The sequence below is a fragment of the Drosophila mojavensis genome, unplaced genomic scaffold, assembly GCF_018153725.1.
Source record: "Drosophila mojavensis isolate 15081-1352.22 unplaced genomic scaffold, ASM1815372v1 contig_136, whole genome shotgun sequence".
Lineage (NCBI taxonomy): Eukaryota > Metazoa > Arthropoda > Insecta > Diptera > Drosophilidae > Drosophila > Drosophila mojavensis.
In genome coordinates this window covers 12,925,952-12,947,756 of record NW_025318667.1, presented here as the reverse complement: position 1 = coordinate 12,947,756, position 21,805 = coordinate 12,925,952, and the positions used below count along the sequence as shown (strand labels likewise).

Sequence of the window (21,805 nt, the reverse complement as noted above, 5' to 3'; positions counted from 1 at the left end):
CAGTTGATAAACGGCAAAAACGCAGTCAATTACTTAAATTATTATTGCATTTTGAATACTTAGCCAAAACACTTGTTAATGCAAAGCAATTACCAACAGTTAACTAGCGGCGAGCATTGTAAGCAATGCACACCACTGTGCGTTGCCGTAAACGAGAACATGGCCGATAAACAAGCATTCTGATTGGGTTTGTTGTCCATGCGTTCTCATTGCTAGTTTGACGGCGTAAGAGTTAACGTCAGTAGGCAGCAAGACGTAAACGAAGATGGTTGTGTTTTTGTTGTTACGTGAACGTTGATTTATTTATGCATCATAATAATAATTTTTTTGCGATTTTTTTTTCTGTGTGTACGTGTGCGAAACAACAATCGTAACAACTATAAAAAAATTAAATAAAAATTAAATATTATAATGATACAAAAATTAATAAAAAAAATAAATTATTAATATTGTATATGTTTTGTGTAAAGTGTGCGGTAATATTTATAGAAAATTACAAAAGATAATAAAATACGACAACTACTATTACAACACCACCAACAACAAAGGGCAGCCCATGCGGCTGACACCAAAACAACGTAAATATAATTGTTTTTTTTTTTTTTTTGTCGGCATTTTGTTGTAAAACATTGAACATGCTCGTTCTTGTTATGGTTTGCCGTTAATTTCTCTTCTCTTGTCATCTCAGTTTTTTGTTTTTTTGCTTCGTGGTTTGTTTTTGTTTGCTTTACGCGGTGAATTGGCATTTGGTGCATTTGACACTCCAATTAAGAATTTTGTGTAGTTTGGGCAATGCCAATTAGCATTTGTGTCGGTGTTGGTGCGCTTATAAGAATGAAAAATATAACAAAGCGGTGCAAAATAATACGACAAAAAAAGCGAAACGTAGCAAGAAGCAGAAAAGCCGCAACGCTGACGTTGACATCCACAGAGAAACAGTCAGAGAGCGGCATCGAGAGAGTATGAGAGTATAGTGTCCGTGTGTATGTGTGTTTCCGTGCCTTGTGTGAGCGTAAAGTATGCACGTGTGCGTGTGTATGGTAGAACGTGGTAGCTGCCAGCAGCCTAATAAGAATAAGTTAACAAACTGACGACGTGTGTTCAGGTTCGTGTGGGACCGAGAAAGCTGCTAGGCAGCGCGGGGCATTGGAGTGCGAGAGGAAGCAGGACGCGCGCGCGCGCTCTCTTTGTCTTTGCATGCACTTTACTCTCACGTGCCCGCTCTCTTGCGTTCTGTTACGGCTGACATTCATTGATTTTTCCACTTTGTCATAGTGTGAACACTAGCGGGAGAGGGTGCGAGGAAGGTGTGTGTATGTGTGTGTGTTTGCCTGTGTGTATGTGTGTGTGTGCGTGTTGTAAGGCGACCAAGGTGAATTGTGGAAGAGCCTGGAGCGCGACCGAAAGAGCGAGAGCGAGACTCGTAATGCAAAGGAAAACAAAGGAAAAAACATTAGCACCTTGTGTATGTGTGTGTGCATGTGTGTGCAATTAACAATTCGTCGTTGGAGGTTATGTTAGGCCATAGTGTAAATAACTTGTATTTGAATTTGAGCAATTTGTTGCTGTCGTTTGGCTTGCGCAATTTAGCCAAAACCACATTTTTTTGTATATTTGTTTGTTTTTTTTTTTTTTTTTTTGAGTTTGTTATTCGAAAAGCGCGAGCGAAGCAACCACCGAAACAGAACGAAAAGGAACAAGCGCCGCTTTTAGCCACCACCAAAAACAACAACAACGTGTATAACAGCAGACAGCAGCAACAACAATAACAGCAACAGAGAGTCAGAGAGCAAGAGAGTCGTATCAAAGAGAGCGAGAATGAGAGCAAGAGCCAGAACCAGAGAGAGAGAGCGCGTAAAGTGCAAACCCAATGGCAAAGTTGTTGGGCCAAGAAGAATAACCAACAACAAGAACCAACATACATACATACATACATATATCAATTAATATATGAATATACACACATACATATATGTATGTATGCACAACAACAACATTACCATAAAAAATTGTTACGTTAATGCATAGGCTCTAATTGGTATAGCTAAACAATTTGCAGTCCAATTCGAACATAGAGATAACACTCGTTTATTTATCAAATTTGCTTTTGGCCCGGCTGGCCATGTTGAGATAAACGCTTAGATAACATTATGATAGCGGTTGTTTTTCCCCTTTCTTTTGCTCATTATTTTTATATATTACATATGTATATATTTTCATAGAGCGTGATCTCTAAACAAATACATTTGCATTGTTGTGCAATGCATTTGAGAATTGCCAATTGCCAATTGCCAATTGGCAACTTGCATGCTCCAATTGGGCATGCATCACCTGAATTGCTGTGATGCTACGACTTCGCATTGCTCGCTCGCTCTTTTCCTCTCTCCTCCTCTCTCGTCACGACCTGTATGGGTTGTCCATTCTCTTGCTCGTTTCGTTTAGTTTTGCGTTTTGGCCCGCCCACCCCCTCTTCGCGTGCACGACAACATTGCTAAGAAGTGGTAACCAAAACCGGCCGCTTACGTGTCGCGTTAGCGTAAGCGCACTTCATTTACGTAGCGTGCTGCGTTAATTACGTTTGATAGCGCTACTGTCGTACGACCCGTCAACGTCAACATCAACGTCATCGACGCCGACGCCGACGCCGACACCGAAGCCGACGCCGATGCCTGCGTTGTTACCAATCAAACTACCGCAAAATATGCCACGCCGTTTTTTTTTTATTTTTTATTTTCACTTCTTTTCTCTTTCTTTTTTTGTTGTTTCTTTTTTTGCTTAAATATTTTTTTGATGGCATTTATTTGCTTCAGATTAATTTCAAATAGGGCCCCTATTGATATATTCTAAGAAATATCTTTAGTGGGGGCATTGCGATGGCTTGTTTGCAGATGAAGTACAGTAAAATGTCGTTAAAGTGAACTGCTTTACAGTGTTTTTTTTTTGCCCTTAAATAAATGAAATGAGTTGTTTTTCTTTGTTACTTCCTTCAAAGAGTTACTTCAATGTGCTAATTGCTTAGTAAAATAATATCTCTCCAGATGAAGTCGGGAAACTCTTTTAGATAGAAGATTTCATTGTTTACCGGTGCATTAGCAAAATGAGGGAAAGAGAGAGAGAGAGAGAGAGAAGAGTTTTAGGAAAAAGAGTGTAAACATAAGCAGTAGACGAACTTTGATGCATTTTTCCAATAAGACCAATAAGACTGTGAAATAGAAGTCTGATGATAAAGATATGGGAGAAACAATTTTAACTCTGCTTTAAAATGGAAAATGGAAACATCTCTGATAAGAAGAGTTTTTACGATATAGAAAACAGTAGACTCGAAATTTCATTTGATTTCTATATAAAATAAAAGTCAACTATCTATATACATACATACATGTGCATATATGTATGTGTATATGTACATGTACATATGTATGTCGCTAGCTCTATGCAACTTTTATTGCTGATGCGTGACGAATTGTTTTGATATTCTGCTACTGCTACTGCTTCCTCTTCCTCTTGCTCTTCCCCTTCTTCTTCTTCTTTGTATGCCGAGTGCATGAGTCAAAACCCTTAAGATATTACGAAATCAGGCATCAAAGCACAAGGCAAAAAACAAAAAAAAATAAAAAAAAATAAAAATAAAGACGCGACCATAAAAAAGAGATAGAGAGAAAGAGAGAGAGAGAGAGAAAGAGAATAAGAGAAAGTAAAATCAGTTTGGTAACGAGATGGGTAGAAGAAAAGAAATACTATGTATCTGACAATTGAAAATAAAAGTTCTTGATAAGAAATTGCTGTTTGTTTTACTCAATTTCCGTAAGTTTGTAGGAAGAGAAACGAAAAACTTTCAAGTTGGAAATTAAAAGAAATCATTGAAGCATTTAATATAAGATACATTCATATATAATCTATGTATAAATAGAGATAGAAATAGAGAAATAGAGAGATTGAGACACTGAGAGATTGAGACACAGACATTGATTGAGAGATAGAGAGAAAGATAGATATGTAGATAGATAGAGGGATATAGAGAGATGGAGAGTTAAAGGGATAGTTAGAGACAGAGAAATAGAGGGATAGGCAGACATAGAGATAAAAATATTATTTTCACCATTTATTTTTTATTTAATTTTATGCATATATTTATTATTATTATTATTTTTTTTATTATATATTTTTTTATTTATATATTTTTTTATATTATATATTTGTATATTTTTGGTTTCTGTTTTTGTAATCATATATTGATGCATATATGTCTTATGCTTGTCCATTGTAAATCCCAAAAATCCAGCATTTTCTCCAATATTTTTTTAAATTCAATGTTGCCTAAAAGCTTCCACCTACACGAATATTACACAACTTTAATATTTAAATACATAAATAAATTTTATTAATTTTTGCATTCATTTCTTCTTTTTCTCTTCCTCTTTTCTGAATGTCAACCAACAACAACATCCAAAAATCCACAAAAAAAAAAAAAAAAATACAAAAGTGTGCAATTAAATATAATAATACATAAAAATTAATAAAAAAAAAAAAAAAATAAATGTAACAACCGAAAGCGACTCAATATGAGCGCCAACAACGGCTGCCAAAACAACAACAACAACAACAACAACAAATGTGCAAAATCTAAAAATAAATAATAAAATTCAACAAAATCCAGCTAAATATAAAAAAATATATCAAGCTAATTTTTTATTTTGTTTCATTCCCGATAAAATCGTTGTTGTTTGTTTTCTTTTGCGCTATAGATAAAGAGCATCCGCAGCATTCCCTTATCTATATAGATATATCCACGCACACATATGTATATGTATGTGTCGGTGTGTGCATTCGTGTCTCTATGTGTGTGTGTGTGTGTGCGTGCGTCCATAGCTATCCCCTGTGAATTCCATCCATCCAATCTACACACATATGGTTCTATATATACATAATATATATATATCTCTCAATCTGAATGATTGTAACCAAATACAACAACAACAACAACAACAATAACAACGACAACTAATTAATGCCACACTTTTGTATGTGTCTATCGAACAACTGAAACGATAATCAATCGATATCGATAACAACAATTTGCATCAACAAATCAATAATCGACTCGTTACAAAATGGCGGACATCATGCGTCCGCCGTTCAGCGACATTAAGCGGCCCGACGAAATCGTCAGAATGACAACCGCCGATAATCTGAAATTTGCCGTCCTCATCGGCCTCATCGAGGTGGGCCAGGTGACCAATCGGGAGGTGGTCAACACTGTTTTACATTTGGTAAGTACAGCTCAGCTTAACTATGAATATGATAAAATACGACGGGTCGATAAAATATTGTATATCGATAAAAATTAGTTATTGCTATCGATATGCAAATAGCATGTTCATAAAAATAGATGTAATTCTATATAGATATTCTCGGCATTCGAAATATCGAAATATCGATTAGCGATAGCTATTATAAACAAGAAGGTATCGATAATCAATTTTTTCCAACTAGCATAGTTAGACAGTTTAACTGTTATCGATAGCTTCCGATTCCATTTCGTATACTTAAGGCGTACTACAATAGAACTTATTGTAAAAAAGTGAATCTAGCTAACTGTTATCGATAACTGCTGATTCCATTTTTGTATACTTGAGGCGAACTTTGATAGAACTGAATGAAAAAATCGAATCGAAATAACAGTTAACACTATCTTGGAATCGATAAAATTTCCCATTCGAGTAAAGGTCTACAACAAAAGAATGTGAAATTTTCTCGAAATTTTCACATTTTCCACAACATTTGTAAACAACCATTTTGGGAAATGAAAGCTGAAAAATAAATATTTACACTTTGAGTTAATTAAAATTTTTGCTAAAGATTTTCGCATTTGGCTGCATCGGGCTGAATCCATTCTAGATGCGCCCATTCGGTTAATTGTTATTTGACACTTGCCAGAACTTTGGGGCCCGTACTGTACCTGGCCCATAGATGGCGCCACATGGGGCAGAGCCAAATTGCTAGTTTGAAACAAAAACTGTTTGTCATACCCTGTAAATGGTAGAGAGAGTTATTAGAGGGTGTATCTTTTCCTTGATCAATTTGGCAAACGATTTCAAGAGTTACCTCAGAATATAGGTATAATAGAAATTCCTATGATTTATCGATAAATATTGATTCGACAATCAGGCTTTGGAGATATGTCTGATCAACTGGGATGAGCTAATAATATATATATGATAATTGCTTAGCTTTGAAATTTTACTAAAAAATAATTGATTATATGATATTGATATGTATGAAATTTCTATAATTTATCGATTAATATCGAATGTATTTTAAAGATTGGCGCACAATAAGAATTAAAATTTCATTCTCTTCTTTGCTTAGCTTTTAGATTTTTTAAGACAGGAGCTTGACATAAATAAAATTCTTTTTATATAATACCAATTAATATCGATTCCAATTAATATGACTAATTTCCTTTATAGCTTCCAGTAGATATCGAGATAAAATGTAATTCTCTTGATTGTTGCTTAATGAATTATTTGAATTCATTAAAGATGTGAATTAAATATACTACTCGATTGGGCGTATATATTATCGATAAGTATCGTTTGGTATTTCAAGTCAAAGTCTATGTAAATTTACGAGTGGATGCCCTATATGATTGATACGATCCGATAAAGCGAATTTATGTAACTGCTCCACAGCTTATAGGTCATCTGCTAGTCGAGCATACCCTATTAGAGTTCACTCATATGATTTTGAATGTTTTTTTTTTGTTTTTTTTTTTGGTTCCGTTGCCTTGCGCAAATCTGTGCAGCCAAAAATCTTTAGCACAAGACAGCGCAATTTCATTAGACAGCCTGACAAAATGGCGTCTAAATGCTGCACACACACACACACACCAGCACCCACACCCACACACACACACGCAAGAGCTGGCAAATAGACGCCGCTTTCATTAGCACAAAATTAACATTTTGTGAAAGCCGCAGAGCGAAACATCTTCATGTTTGCCAAGGAGGCTGACTAGAGCCAAAGGTAAAGAAACCATTGCTTACCTGTGTGCAAAATGTCTGTATATATGCGAGTGTGTGGGTGTATTGGTGTATTAGTGTATTATTAATGTGTGTGTGTGTGTGTGTGTGTGTGTGCAACGTTGCTGTGCCAGCGATTAGATCAAAGGCCAGCAGCTTCTACCCTTAGAAGACAATATGCCTGCATACATATTGTATTATTACACGACATTATTATTATTATTAGAGAAGATTTTCAAATTTACATCTTTTTTTTTTTTGTGGCTGTATAGGTGTGGTATAGGTGTGTCTGTGTGTGTGTGTGTGTGCGTGTGGGTGAGTGTGTTGGTGCCTTAATGAAAACACGACACCGTCGCTCATCATTACGAGATTCTGTCGAGATTTTCAACGAGAGCACGGCCAAAGGAAAGTAGGAAAAAAAGTTACTTGACTGACGTCTGACAGGTGTGGGTATGTATGTGTGTGTGTGTGTGTGTGTATGTGTGTGTGCAAGAAATTGAAAAGAAATTGAATTGAAGTTCTTTGGCGTCGTCGTAGTCGCTATTTATTGATAAGATAAGCAACTGGCAACAGCTAAAAGATAACTCAAGTTAGACAGACACCAAGAGAGAGGGAGAGAGAGAGAAGGAGAGAGAGAGAGAGAGAGTGAGAGAGAGAGAGGAGAGAGAGAGGGTGAGAGGGTGAGAGAGGGAGGGAGAGAGCGAGAGTGTGAGAAAGAGCTAGATATATGCTTGCTAGATAACGTATACGTATGTATATATATAAATATATATTTATATATATATATATTATATTTTATACGATTATAAGGCCTGGCAATCTGATAAGCGTTACCCATACAGCCAGAAAAGCGCTGACGTGTTCAAATGCCGTTAAAGAACCAAAAAAAAAAGAAAAAAAAAAATATATATATATATATATATATCATGCATATAGACACACACACATGCACCCACACCCACCCACACCCACGCCCATTGAAAATGTGTCAAAAAGTTAAAATGACAGCTAAGTATATCTTAAGCCAAATGAACAGCAATTGCTTGAGCTACGTGGCTCGGTCTAAGACGCGCAAAGCCGGCTAACATGTTTTATATGAAATATTGCTGAAATTATATACAAATCGAATTTACTGTGCATACATGTATAAATATATATTTTTATTAAATAGCACATATGAATATGTACATATAAGAAATATTGCATAGATTTTCATTTTCATTATCCTACATATTTTCCATTTTCGCTCAGATCTATCCAAGCGATTTAACTAGTTTTCATATATGTATTTCATTGTAGCTGCCATAGGTAGCAGCTGCAGCAAATTTCATGAGCATCGCTTCGCAGCAAGCTGAGTTCATATAGAACATCTGTTTTCTGAGCCAGACTAAGACACGCTCAAAGACAAGTGCACAACAAGTTGTTTAGTGCTATCTATAGGCAAATAAGTGAATGTGGGTTATTAGTTGCTGTCGCCTTAGTTAGTTTCGGTTTATCACTCCTTCTAATGGATGGACTCTGATAGTGAGTAATATAATCAATAGCTTTTATGATAGATGTGATTGGGCACTTGTGTTGTTGCTTTCGCAGCTAGCTTCATTACTGTTATTTGAACGATAATAATAAAATGTTGGTCATGTTCCATTATCGTGCACATGTTGTGGCAAAAAAAAAAAAAAAAAAAGAGAAACAAGTGAAAGTGGTATTTCTCGGGTGCGCGGGACTAAGAGATACTCTATAACAATATAGGAAATTATTTATGGATAATTTTGATATGAAGTATAATTCTTGGATATGTTTAAGTAGCAAAAGTTGTGTTATCGATTGCAATCGATTTGTAAACCTTATCGATTATATAAGGCAAGCTTAGTATCTCGATATCTATATATTGGATATGTTTAAGTAGTAAAAGTGGTATTATCGATTTTAATCGATTTGTAAACCTTATCGATTATATAAGGCAAGCGTAGTCTCTCGATATCTATTCGAACTGTCTAGCTTTCATTTAAGTCCGTCAAGAAAACAAATAGATTTCAATGATACTTATACCAGAAATATACAGATTTTGACAATAATTATCCAAATTGTCCTTTATAGAAAAAATATATATGCACATATTATAGTGCGATTAAGCATTATATTGGGTAGTCTAAAAAGTCTTTTCGTATTTGTAATGAAACTTCAAATCATATTTTTAAATATTTATAATAAACTTTATTAAATCAAATATGCACCATTTTGGTCGACCACCTTTTGCCATTTTTCCACTAGAGACATAATTCCATTCGTGTAAAACTTTCGTGGTTTCTCTTTGAAAAACTGCTTCAAGTGATTTTCACAGGCTTCTCTTGAAGCCAACTTTACTCCGTTAAGGGAGTTCTGCATTGACCGAAATAAATGGTAGTCCGAAGGTGCAAGGTCAGGGCTATATGGTGGATGCATTAAAACTTCCCAGCCAAGCTCTCTCAGTGTTTGCCGGGTCATCAAAGATGTGTGTGGTCTGGCGTTGTCCTGATGGAATACGATGCCCTTTCTGTTGATCAGTTCTGGCCGTTTTTTTTCGATTGCTTGCTTCAATCTCATCAGTTGTCCACAGTAAAGTGTCGAATCAATCGTTTGACCAGGCTGAAGCAGCTCATAGTGGATTATTCCTTTCCAATCCCACCAAACACACAGCATTACCTTTCGAGCCGTCAATCCTGGCTTTGCGACCATTTGTTGAGCTTCACCACTCTTGCACCATGATCTTTTTCGCACATTATTGTCGTATTTGATCCATTTTTCGTCTCCTGTTACCATTCTCTTCAGAAATGGTTCGATTTCATTTCGTTTCAGCAAAGAATCGCAAATGTTAATTCTGTCCAATAAATTTTTCACAGACAATTCATGTGGTATCCATACATCGAGCTTTTTTTTGTAGCCAGCCTTTTCTAAATGGTTCAGAACCGTTTGATGATGAATGTTTAGTTCATTTGCGATGTCATGGCTGCTTATGTGACGGTCTTGGTCAATCCTTTCCATAATTTCATCGACTTTTTCAAAGATTGGTCGACCAGAGCGAGGTGCATCTTTCACATCGAAATTTCCTGAACGGAAGCGTGCGAACCATTGTTGTGCTACACGAACTGATAGAGCATCGTCACCGTAAACATCACAAATTTCATTAGTGGCTTGCGTGGCATTCTTCCCTTTTTTATACAAAAATTTCAAAATATAGCGAATTTCTTCTTTATTTTCACTCATTTTTGAACAGCTGTAACTTTTTTCAAATTCTTTGAATTACATTTTTTTTTTTTGGCAATCGAAGCTTAAAGTGCTACCAATCGAACACCACAATGTGTACACAATGTGATTGGTAGCACTGGAGATATACGACGCCAACGACATCTATTGGCAAAATACGAAAAAACTTTTTAGACTACCCAATATTTTTTGGACATTTGTGGATGTCACTAGGATTATATATGTAAAAAAAAATTAAATATGTACGACTATATATAAAAAGTAATTAAATATATAATACAAAATATATATAGATGAAAATATAATAAATATATAGGACTTCATATATATATATATGGAAAAATATAAAAAATATATCCTATCAAGTGATATAGCTAGAGCTTCCAGCTTTGACGCTTCAGCATGTATAGACTTGACTAGAGATACGTATAGGGAATGTTTATATTATATAGTATATAGTATTAGTAGTATTATAGCAGTAATTGTAGTACCTATACTTGATCTCCCCTCACAATAAATGAAAATGAATTTGTTAAAAAATATATTGATTTACTTAGCTATCCAAATACGGCTAAGGGAATGTCTCTGCTTTGATTTTTATCTGTATGATGCTTGAAAATTTTCGAAAAAAGTAATCAAAAATTGAAATACAGTAGATATGAATAAAATTGCTGGGGCGAGCGTCAACATTGACTCAATGGATATCGAAATTCGCTCGCATTTTGCCTAAAAGGATGCATAAAAATTCTAAATGCAGTCATTAAAATAATATGGATATACACATAGATAGGCATCTATATATATATGTGTGTGTGTGTGTTTATTTGCTTGTGTGTGTAATAGCAAAAGCAAACAACAAGCGATAGCCAGAAAGAGAGAGGAAGAGGAAGAGGGAGAGGGAGAGGGAGAGGGAGAGGGAGAGGGAGAGGGAGAGGTAGAGGGAGAGGGAGAGGGAGAGGAGGAGGAGAGGGGGAGAGACGCAGCCGAATCCATTGCATAGGCAAACAAATTGAAAATTTTTGGACGCCTTTTTGTTGACTTCATTTTGCAATTGCTTTTCAAAATTTCCATTGTTGTTGTTTGCGGATGTTGTTGTGCTTGTTGTCGTTATTGTCGTTGTTGTTGTTGTTGATTTGCATTAAGCGTTTATTTTTAGTAGGCAACAATTTTTAGCTAACGACGAAAGACGAAAGGCAAATCGATTAAAGGCTTTGGTCCTGAGCACGTGACAGGGCTTTCCGCTTTGTAAGTGGCTAAAGTAACGGGAGTTGGAGACCTGCTAGGGGTTAGCCAGCCGACGGTTAACGGTGGACGGGCACTCCCAGCATTACACCATCCCCTCCCCCACCCCCCCACTCCCCCATCCAAAGCAAAACAAACCATGTGCCACATGGCAAATGACCATAATTGAGCTGTATAACAAGACCCAATGACCGATTAAGCGAGAGAATGAGCGAGGGAGAGAGTCAGAGTGGAAGGGAGAGAGGGGGACTGAGCGAGAGAGAGAGAGAGAGAGAGAGAGAGAGAGAGAGAGAGAGAGAAGGGCTGCTGGAAGAGTGGGAAGGGCGCGTCTATGAATCAATCAACAGCAACGGAGGAGCTGGAGAAAGGGCCTGGAGAAAGGAATCAATTTGCATTAAGAGAACAGCAAGAAAATGGAAAATCAGGAAGGCAGCCAGACAGACAGATAGAGTGAGTGACAGAGAGAGAGAGAGAGGTAGGAGAGAGAGTGGGGGAGGGTAGAGAGAGAGAAGCGTAAACATAAATAAGAACTAAGTACGGCGGAACGAATACCAAATCAATTCATCAAACAAGCAAAAACTCTAAGCAAGTAAAAGCTAGGGTATCCGTAAGTCAGACATTGAGTTGAGTTTTCAAAGAGTGTAAACATAAGCAGGAACTGAGTACTGAAGAGCACACAGATTTCGAGTACTAAGCACGAGAAGTGCCAAACGATAGAAACCTAGGGTATCTGTGAGTCAGGCATTTATAAATTTATAATGTCTATAAGTGCCAAAGTTTTATAGCATACAATATTAGCATTGCTCTATCTGAATTATTTGCTAATCAAAGTCACAAATTTAGTACAGGGTATCATATGCATCGCACTTTCTTTAGCAAAGAATTATTTGTTATTGTTATTAATATTTGCCCCCATTTATTTATAGTATACTTATCAGCATGTCTGGGGCACTTGACTTGAATTGGCTGGATTAGTGCGAGCGGCAGCAATGTACAGGGTATCTAAGTGTTGCCCAGAGCTAAGCCAATTACTGGCCAAGATTTGAGAAGCGACCCACATAGGCCTATTAACGCTTATTTAGTTAAATTTGCTACCCTCAGCGCTGCTTTGAAGTGGACTGAAAAAGAGTGAGAGAGAGAGAGAGGGGGGGGAAGGGAGAGGGCGATAGACAGAGAGAGAGAGAGAGAGAGCAAGAGAAATGCAAACATATTTAGCTAATTTTACTTAATTTAATTAACGTGCTTTGCCACGCAACGTCCGCAACAAAGCTGACGGCGACGTCGACGTCGACCGCGACGCTGGCATCGTTGCCGCTGCCGTTGCCAGTCAGCTGTTCGAGTGCCCCAAGGAAATAATAAAAATGTGCCTTATTGTTGGCATCCTGAGAGGGCGAGCGAGAGAGAGGGAGAGATATAGATAGAGGGAGGGAAATAGCTAGAGTGAACGGAGTGAGGGGGAAAGGAAATTTGGTCACAAAGCAACCAAATGCCAAAGTCATGAGTGAAAAAACTCACGCCAACAGACAGAGAGGGAGAAAGAGTGAGAGAGGCAGAGGGAGAGGGTGAGAGAGACGGCGAGTGGGAGTTGGAGTGGGAGTGAGCGAGCAAAGGGAAGTTTTTTAGGCTCGTAAAAAGTGAAATGCTAAAGAATAACAAAACAAAAAGAGGAATGAAAAACAGCAACAACAACAACAACAACAACAAAGAGAACAACTGCAGCCAGCTAAAGCGCTGCGAAAATATCGCGCAAAAAAAAAAATTGCGAAACGAAATCAAACAAAAAACACACACAAATTATGCCAAAAAATATAAAAGGGCAACAACAACAACAACAACAACAAAATGACATTAATGCCAAAGCCAAACAGAAACATGCGTGTGTTGCTGCTGTTGCGGCTTCTACTGCTTCTTCTTCTACTGCTTCTGCTTCTGCTTCTTCTTCTTCTGCCTCGTCTTCGTCTTCGTCTTCCTCTTCCATCTACTTTAACAACCCTAAATGAAAAATTAAACAGCAACAAAACGTGGACGACGCCAACGCTGGCGTCAGCCTGTCCCATTCTAACGGTCCCATGCACGCCCACCCCGCCTCCTGCTCCACCTACATACAGCTCCTGCTGCTACTCCTGCTACTCCTGCTACTCCTGCTTCGGCGACTCTTTCGCGTTTTCTAGCTTCTGGAATGGAATGGAATGGAATCGAATCGAATTTGTTGCGGCTGCCTTCGCATACTGTCGCCGCCGGCTACAAATACAGCGGCAAATATAGTCGCACAGTGGTGCAATGTCTATTGAATGGGCAGTAATAAAATGGGTATAAATTTATGAATTTACAAAAATTTTGACACAAAAAAATTAAAATATAAGAAAAGTGGGGCAAATAGGCAAAATTTTTTTTTATTTGCAATATTTTTTTTTATTAAATTAAATTTTTTTTTAAATTATTATAATGTATGTGATTAAAATTATGTAAATTTTTATACAAAAATCATATCATAACTTTTATTTCCAATTTTTATTGTAAGAATTAAAAACAAAATTTATAATTTAATTTTTGTTAAAAAAAATTGAATTGATATATAATATTTATTATAAGAATTACAAATAAAACTTATGACTTAATTTTTATTACAAAAATTGAAAATAAAAATTGAATTGAAATTCGAATTCTGTTGTAAGAATTCAAAATAAAATTTATTACTTTATTAAAAAAAATTTAAATACAAATTGAATTATAGTATATTCTGATGCAAAGAAGCTACGCATTAATACCTTCCAGTTTCTATATAATATGTATTTAAATATAGAAATGTATCTATTTAATTAGCTGGGTCAGGGCTTCAAGTAGTAGTAAATATGTATATCGGTGTTAGCGTACGTATTTGTATTTATATATGGCTAACATTAACTTTTCCTTGTTTACCATGAACTTTACCTTGAGCATGAAATCAATTTTAATTGAAATTTGTAGTATGCAAAATGTTTATGATGTGAAATTCTATTTGTTTTTTCTAGAAGCTTCAAGCAAATAGATATTTGACATTAGCCTTTACGTTCTCTCGATTTCGAAACATTTCCATACATAAATTGCCCAATTTCGAATGGTGTTTGCACCACTGTGCGCACGTAGATCGTGTAGCATAACTCGAAATTCAGTTGCCAGGCTCGTGTTCATTGCTAAGGGTGCGGCGGGTGTGTGGCTAAACGTATCTGGCGCCGCAAGGGCTACGGCTGGATGATGACCAGGAGTGTGGGTTGGGCTGGGCTGGGCTGGGGCGGGTGCAATGGTGGTTAGGGGGCGTGAAGTGGGCTGTGCGGTTGGTGGTGTGACGTTAGCTTAGCCATAGCAGCAGCAGCAGCAGCAGCATCGGCAGAAGACACGACAACCGCAAGAGATTTAACGACCAATAAAGGAACAACGCAATGTTGTTTAAGGATGCTGCAAGGGATACGTAGGCGGTATGGCAACGCCGGACACGCGTTATGTGTAACCGGTAGCCATTTCAACGGCACTTTGATTGCCACTGTGTGTGTGTGTGTGAGGGAGGGGGGGAGGCGTAACACATTTATGGGCATTGCGACATTACGTGGCAAATGAATGAAAACTTTGACTCCCAGACTCTGTCTCTGGTCTGGCCGTCTGGCCGTCTGTCCGTCTGGTCGTCCCCTCTTCCTGCTCTTCTGCTTCTGCTTCAGCTTGAACTGGTCGCAAGTCTGGCAACTTCATTAACATCATTATCGGCGGCAGTTCAGCTCAAATCAACAACCCCCTCGTTAACCCCAACTCCAACTTCCCGTGCATTGGGCAAAACTGCATTTTACAAATGTAAATTTTCGTCCTTATTTTATTCATTTCCATAAAACACCCAAAAAAAAAAAAAAACACAAAAAAAAAAGTAAGACAATGGAAAAACCAATCGAGTTGTTGGTGGAGCGGGAGAGCTCGTTTTTTTTCCACTCCCGTTTTTATTGCGCTTAATGGTCGCAGCTGTGCGGGGCCTGTAACGGCAAATTACATTGACGACAAATGCCAGAGCAGCAAAATATGCTCTAAGGCGGGCTTACTCAATGGCAAAGATACCCTGCATAGTATGGATTGATTGGTTTAAAGTATATATTGTATATGAAATCATAGAATGAGCGCTTCCCTTGTCACTGTCTTGTCTCTAATAGTTCGTTTAGATTCGTTGATTTTCACTTTCTTGTTTCTATTCTTCCATTTCTCCACTCTATAGAGTAGCTTAACACGATTTACCTTTAACTCTCCATATTCTCTCCACTCTCTTTCCTCAACACTCACAGCGCTAGCTAAACTCTACACTCTTTAACCTATTCGCTCTCTGCAGTCTCTTTCTCGCTTCACTTTCTGCTCTCTCTTCACCGATTCCACGCCTTGTGGACTGTCCACACTCTCAAGTCTCTTTATTCTCCGTTCTTGCTTTTCTCTCCATGCTTTCTTCGTTCTCCAGTCTCTCCACTCCTTCATCCCTCACCACTTTTTCCACTTTGCCTTGTCTACGCAATCTCTCCACTCGTATTTTTTTTATTTTGTCCATTCTCTCCATTCTCTCCACCCTCTCCACCCTCTCCACCATCTCCACTCTCTCCATTCTCTTCACTCTCCACTCCCCACCCTCGCCACTCTCACTCTTTACAGGGTATCAAAATGTTTAAGCATAAAAAATCAAAACAAATAAAATAAAATACAAAAAAATCAATAAAATTGAATTGAAGGCAAAGCAAGAAGAAGCAGACGCAGCAGAAGAAGCGCCAAACGTTTTTTATGACTAGCAGCACTTGCTGCTGTTTGGAGAGAGGGCGAAGATCTGAAAGGGACCAGCTGCAGGGGGATTGGGGACGGTAGAGCGGGAGTCTGGCCTCCCGGCCGGACAGAAGCTGTTTGAAGTGAAATCTGTTTTAATTCACGTTGCCTGACGGATTTTTATTTATTTATGCGGTAGGAAAAAAAATACAAAACGTTATATAAGTCGGGATAGATTATATATATATATACTCCGATTTATATGTATGTGTGTACTGTGAAATCTCCATAACTCAATTGTTGCCTTTGGCTAGATAAGTGCTTAAGGGAGCTCTGGCTACATAAATGCTTTTGAAACGCTTACGCTCAGACTGTATCGGGGTATATATGCATATAGATATCAACAAATCTAATTGGATTATCAAAAGCTATATTTTGTAACTGCTACTGACATTAAATATGTACATTAAAATAAAGTTATTTTTCAATTTCTTTTTTACGCATTGATATAATTTATTCATTATGAATTTTTCATTATATAGCTATAAAATTATAAGGCATATAGATCATATTTGTTAATCAGACATGTAGCTCAGATATTTGGATTAAATTATTATGCTAATCGAATCGATGAATCCTCTTGAAAAGAATTTGTTGTCGATAATTATCGATAATTTGAATTTCTGTGTAAATCGAAAAAAACTGATCGCTTTGCCATTTTTAATTATCGGGACTCGACTGTATGCTCCATAGCTATTGATAATATTAGCTGAAAAACTTTGCTCTGAGATGTAATAGTTAAGAGATGATTAATTGGATAGCAATGGCTATATACATACATATATGAACTAGCTATTAGTTCTATATATATTTGTAAGGAATTTTGAAGTTTCTGTGTATATAAATACTAAGAATCGGCTCTATATACATATATATTGCATGTATGTATATTTATCATTTGTTAGGAATTTTGAAGTTTCTATTTCGAATTTGACTAAATCTCCGTAGAGATCTTTCACTGTACTGCCTCTCTCTGTATATATATTATATATGTGTCTGTCCTTTCCGACTTGCTTGACTTATTTATGTGACGCTAGGTGTGCGACGCTGCGTGGGTAACATTTGGAGCAGAGGCGTTGACAAACGCCAAGGTCAATAGTAAACCAATTTACTTTTCGTTGTTGTTGTCAACGCCTTTTGCCCAAGATTTCTCGCACCTTTCCCACTCTCGCTCTGTGTTGCCCCCTTTCTAATGCTCACTCTCTCTCTCTCTCTCTCTCGCTGTGCTATCTCTCTGTGCTGTCTTTGGCCTTTGTCCTTATACTGGTTGTCTTCGTTACGCTGTGTGCGTTAATCCGCACGCCCAGCGTTTTGGCCCCGTCGATACGCAAGGGTTGTCAGCAACCCCCAAACAAACAAAAAAAAAAAAAAAAAAAAAGAGAAACAGAAGAAGCAGAACCGTTACACACACCCAGATATGTTCGCCTACCCTTATGCGGCGCATCAGCAGCTTCTGCTGAAAACATTTGACAACTGTTCGGGCATTAGCTGTCATTTTGGCGCCACATATACAGCTAGGTGGCCGAGGCGCTCCACACAGGACTCCTCTCCCTACAGTCCGCTAGCCTCTCCCCCTGCAGCCCCTCTGCACCCTCCCCGTTCCCAGCCTAGCCAGACAAGCAGAAAATAAAAAAGAAAGTAAGCAAACTTTTAGCTTTAACTTGATGCGATGATTGGGTCAATAGTTCCTATGTCGCAGCTCAGCGCCCCCTCTCCCCCTCGCCGTTGCCTACCCTTCGCCATCGACTTTCGCTCTGGCCGCTACGTAAGCTGAAGATTAGTCGGGCATGTAAACAGAATAAGTAATGCAAAATCCATTGGGATATCGAGAAATGATTTTTTTCTCTCTTCTGCTTTTGCTCGCTTCGTTATCTCGTTTCTATTTTTTTTTTATTCTTTTATCGAGAGTTATTTGTTGCAATTGAACAGCTGATGGCGTCACATGGCCATTGATAAGAAAATCTATCTTAAATGGAAATCAAATAACTGATTGGCTTTTATCAAATGTTATCGTTTATCGTTGGCTTAGTCTAATTGTTGTTTAAGTAACAATAAAGAAATATAACTGGTAATCTGCAGTTATCGATAGTTGTCGATAGGCAATAGAATAGACATGAATAAAATTACGTATATAGATTATTTTTTTGAGAGAACAGAAAAACGTTATTTGCTTAAAACCCATTTTGGATCGGCTGTAGCTTTTAACTGGCTTTTCGCTTCAAGTATACCGAAACGTATCGAGATATATCGATATCGATCAATACAATTTATTACATGATACCTGTTGATATTTATCAATACTTGTAGATACCTATAGATGTCTAACGATAAATATATGTACAGGCGAGTCTCGATAATTCGTACCCCGCTAAATCGAAAATCGCGATAAATCGAAAAAATTCGTTCCCCTTCAAAGGAATTCGTTCTCAATAATTATCGATAATTTGAATACGATTTATCGAGATTCGAATGTATATGCTTTGTGAAGCAATTATCGTTACATAAAACTATCGATAGTTTTATCGTTTTATAAATCATATAATGCTTAATTAAGTATTATTTTGACATATTTGAAATAAATTGTTTATATTAAAGTCGCCACTAATACAGCTCACTAAGTATAGGTATCAACAGTTTTAGTTACCATACTGTAAACGTTATGTTATTATGCAATGTAAAGCATTAAGCCCTCTTTAATAAAGTATGTAAATTATCTGCCCTTGAATGGCACGTTATGCAGAAATCATCGAATCGATTGTTTTTGTACCGATTGTCCATGAATATCAATTTGTATGGCTCTCTGGTTGCTGGCAGCTCTATTAAATGATGGGCAGCACATGTCGAGCTGTGTGCATTCTGTAGTCCTTCTGCTTTGCTAATGAGCATTGTAATTCGCAATATTTAATAATTAATTGATTAATGTAGTTGCAATTGTGTGCGAGTGTGTGTGCGGGCCATAAATCGTGAATGTGTTTTCGAATCTTTGGCTGTGGCTGTGGCTGTGGCCATGTTGTAAATGAAATTGGTTAAAGGACATCGAGAAATCTAATTGATTATGCAATAGTCATTCATTTTACGACACTCGTGCTGACGAGTGGCTGCCCATGGACAGCATTCAAGTTGCAGCAGCTGAGACAGAGGCAGAGACTGACTGAGAGAGACAGTGAGAGAGAGAGAGAGAGAGAGAGAGAGGGAGAGAAAGGGAGACAGAATGAGAGCAGACGGCAATTCTAAGCAATGTGGGCAGAGGACAAGGACATGTCGCTTGTACTTTGATGGCATTTCAAATAAAAATGCGAACATAAATGCGAAACTGCCTGCGATTGAGCGCAAATAAAAGCGAAAAAATCTCACCAATTGAGTGAGTGCGGAAAAGTGCTGGGAAAATTCTGTAGAAAACTCCAGAGAGCTCAGAAAAAAAAACCATCCAAATTGGGGGCGAAGCAGCAGTGGAACGAACGTTTTGCCATTTGCGTTTTGGCTTGAAATTGCTTTTGGCCAGGATTTAATGATGACACACTGTCCCCCACGTACGCGCCCTCGACCTCGCCTATGAGCCATTAAAAAGCAAATATTTAGATGTATATTCCATATATACATATATATGTGGGATAAATATTGGGTAGTCTAAAAAGTCTTTTCGTATTTGTAATGAAACTTCAAATCATATTTTTAAATATTTATAATAAACTTTATTAAATCAAATATGCACCATTTTGGTCGACCACCTTTTGCCATTTTTCCACTAGAGACATAATTCCATTCGTGTAAAACTTTCGTGGTTTCTCTTTGAAAAACTGCTTCAAGTGATTTTCACAGGCTTCTCTTGAAGCCAACTTTACTCCGTTAAGGGAGTTCTGCATTGACCGAAATAAATGGTAGTCCGAAGGTGCAAGGTCAGGGCTATATGGTGGATGCATTAAAACTTCCCAGCCAAGCTCTCTCAGTGTTTGCCGGGTCATCAAAGATGTGTGTGGTCTGGCGTTGTCCTGATGGAATACGATGCCCTTTCTGTTGATCAGTTCTGGCCGTTTTTTTTCGATTGCTTGCTTCAATCTCATCAGTTGTCCACAGTAAAGTGTCGAATCAATCGTTTGACCAGGCTGAAGCAGCTCATAGTGGATTATTCCTTTCCAATCCCACCAAACACACAGCATTACCTTTCGAGCCGTCAATCCTGGCTTTGCGACCATTTGTTGAGCTTCACCACTCTTGCACCATGATCTTTTTCGCACATTATTGTCGTATTTGATCCATTTTTCGTCTCCTGTTACCATTCTCTTCAGAAATGGTTCGATTTCATTTCGTTTCAGCAAAGAATCGCAAATGTTAATTCTGTCCAATAAATTTTTCACAGACAATTCATGTGGTATCCATACATCGAGCTTTTTTTGTAGCCAGCCTTTTCTAAATGGTTCAGAACCGTTTGATGATGAATGTTTAGTTCATTTGCGATGTCATGGCTGCTTATGTGACGGTCTTGGTCAATCCTTTCCATAATTTCATCGACTTTTTCAAAGATTGGTCGACCAGAGCGAGGTGCATCTTTCACATCGAAATTTCCTGAACGGAAGCGTCCGAACCATTGTTGTGCTACACGAACTGATAGAGCATCGTCACCGTAAACATCACAAATTTCATTAGTGGCTTGCGTGGCATTCTTCCCTTTTTTATACAAAAATTTCAAAATATAGCGAATTTCTTCTTTATTTTCACTCATTTTTGAACAGCTGTAACTTTTTTCAAATTCTTTGAATTACATTTTTTTTTTTTGGCAATCGAAGCTTAAAGTGCTACCAATCGAACACCACAACGTGTACACAATGTGATTGGTAGCACTGGAGATATACGACGCCAACGACATCTATTGGCAAAATACGAAAAAACTTTTTAGACTACCCAATATTTATGTGACATTTGACCCAAAGTTCGTTTTGCGGACAATTTATGATTTAAGGCCATTTCGTGTCACTGCAGCCTGCACAGCCAGTCCGACACCAGTTCCAGTTCCAGTTCCAATTCTAGTTCCATTTCAGCACTTATTAAATTCTTCGTTAATTTGCTTTTAATTGCTGCACCGACTTTGACTAGTTCCAGATGTAGAACTAGTTTTGGTTCTGGCTAAAGTTTCAGTTCCAGTTGTGATCCTTCTAATCTTCCAAAGGAAATTAGTTTTGTCTGTTTTAATAGTCTTTACGTTGATAGTTTTTACGTTCTGTGCTGTATTATCTGTAATGTTCGATTGAATTAGCTCCAGTTCCAGTTCCAGCTCCAATAGTACTTTGACTATTTCTTGAACTATCTGCTTAGCTGGTTGCCGTGGTAATTTTTGCCTAACTTGAAAAAAGATATTTGCTTGGGATGAGCTTGCTGAACAAGTTCCGGTTCATTTTAAGTGTAACTTTAATTGGCTTGGCCCTGTTTTAGTTTCACCTTTGATATCTAATTATATATATATTATACGACTTTCAGCTTCATGT

General features: G+C 37.5%; 1 protein-coding gene and 1 long non-coding RNA gene across 6 annotated transcripts in view; both read left to right on the top strand.

The window, feature by feature from the left end:
* The first annotated feature begins 470 nt into the window (after positions 1–470).
* LOC122756716 lies at positions 471–4,514 on the top strand. Its single transcript, XR_006356549.1, has 2 exons — positions 471–578; positions 4,484–4,514. It is a non-coding gene; the product is annotated as an uncharacterized LOC122756716 (long non-coding RNA).
* A 147-nt stretch (positions 4,515–4,661) lies between these two features.
* Positions 4,662–21,805, top strand: part of LOC6583703 (neurobeachin) — a 185,485-nt gene continuing 168,341 nt past the window's right edge. For all 5 annotated transcript variants that reach the window (XM_044006946.1, XM_044006944.1, XM_044006943.1 and 2 more), the window contains exon 1: positions 4,662–5,270. In XM_044006946.1, the coding sequence (XP_043862881.1) occupies positions 5,112–5,270 (159 nt within the window). In that variant the 5' untranslated portion in view covers positions 4,662–5,111. The remainder of the gene's footprint in view (positions 5,271–21,805) is intronic.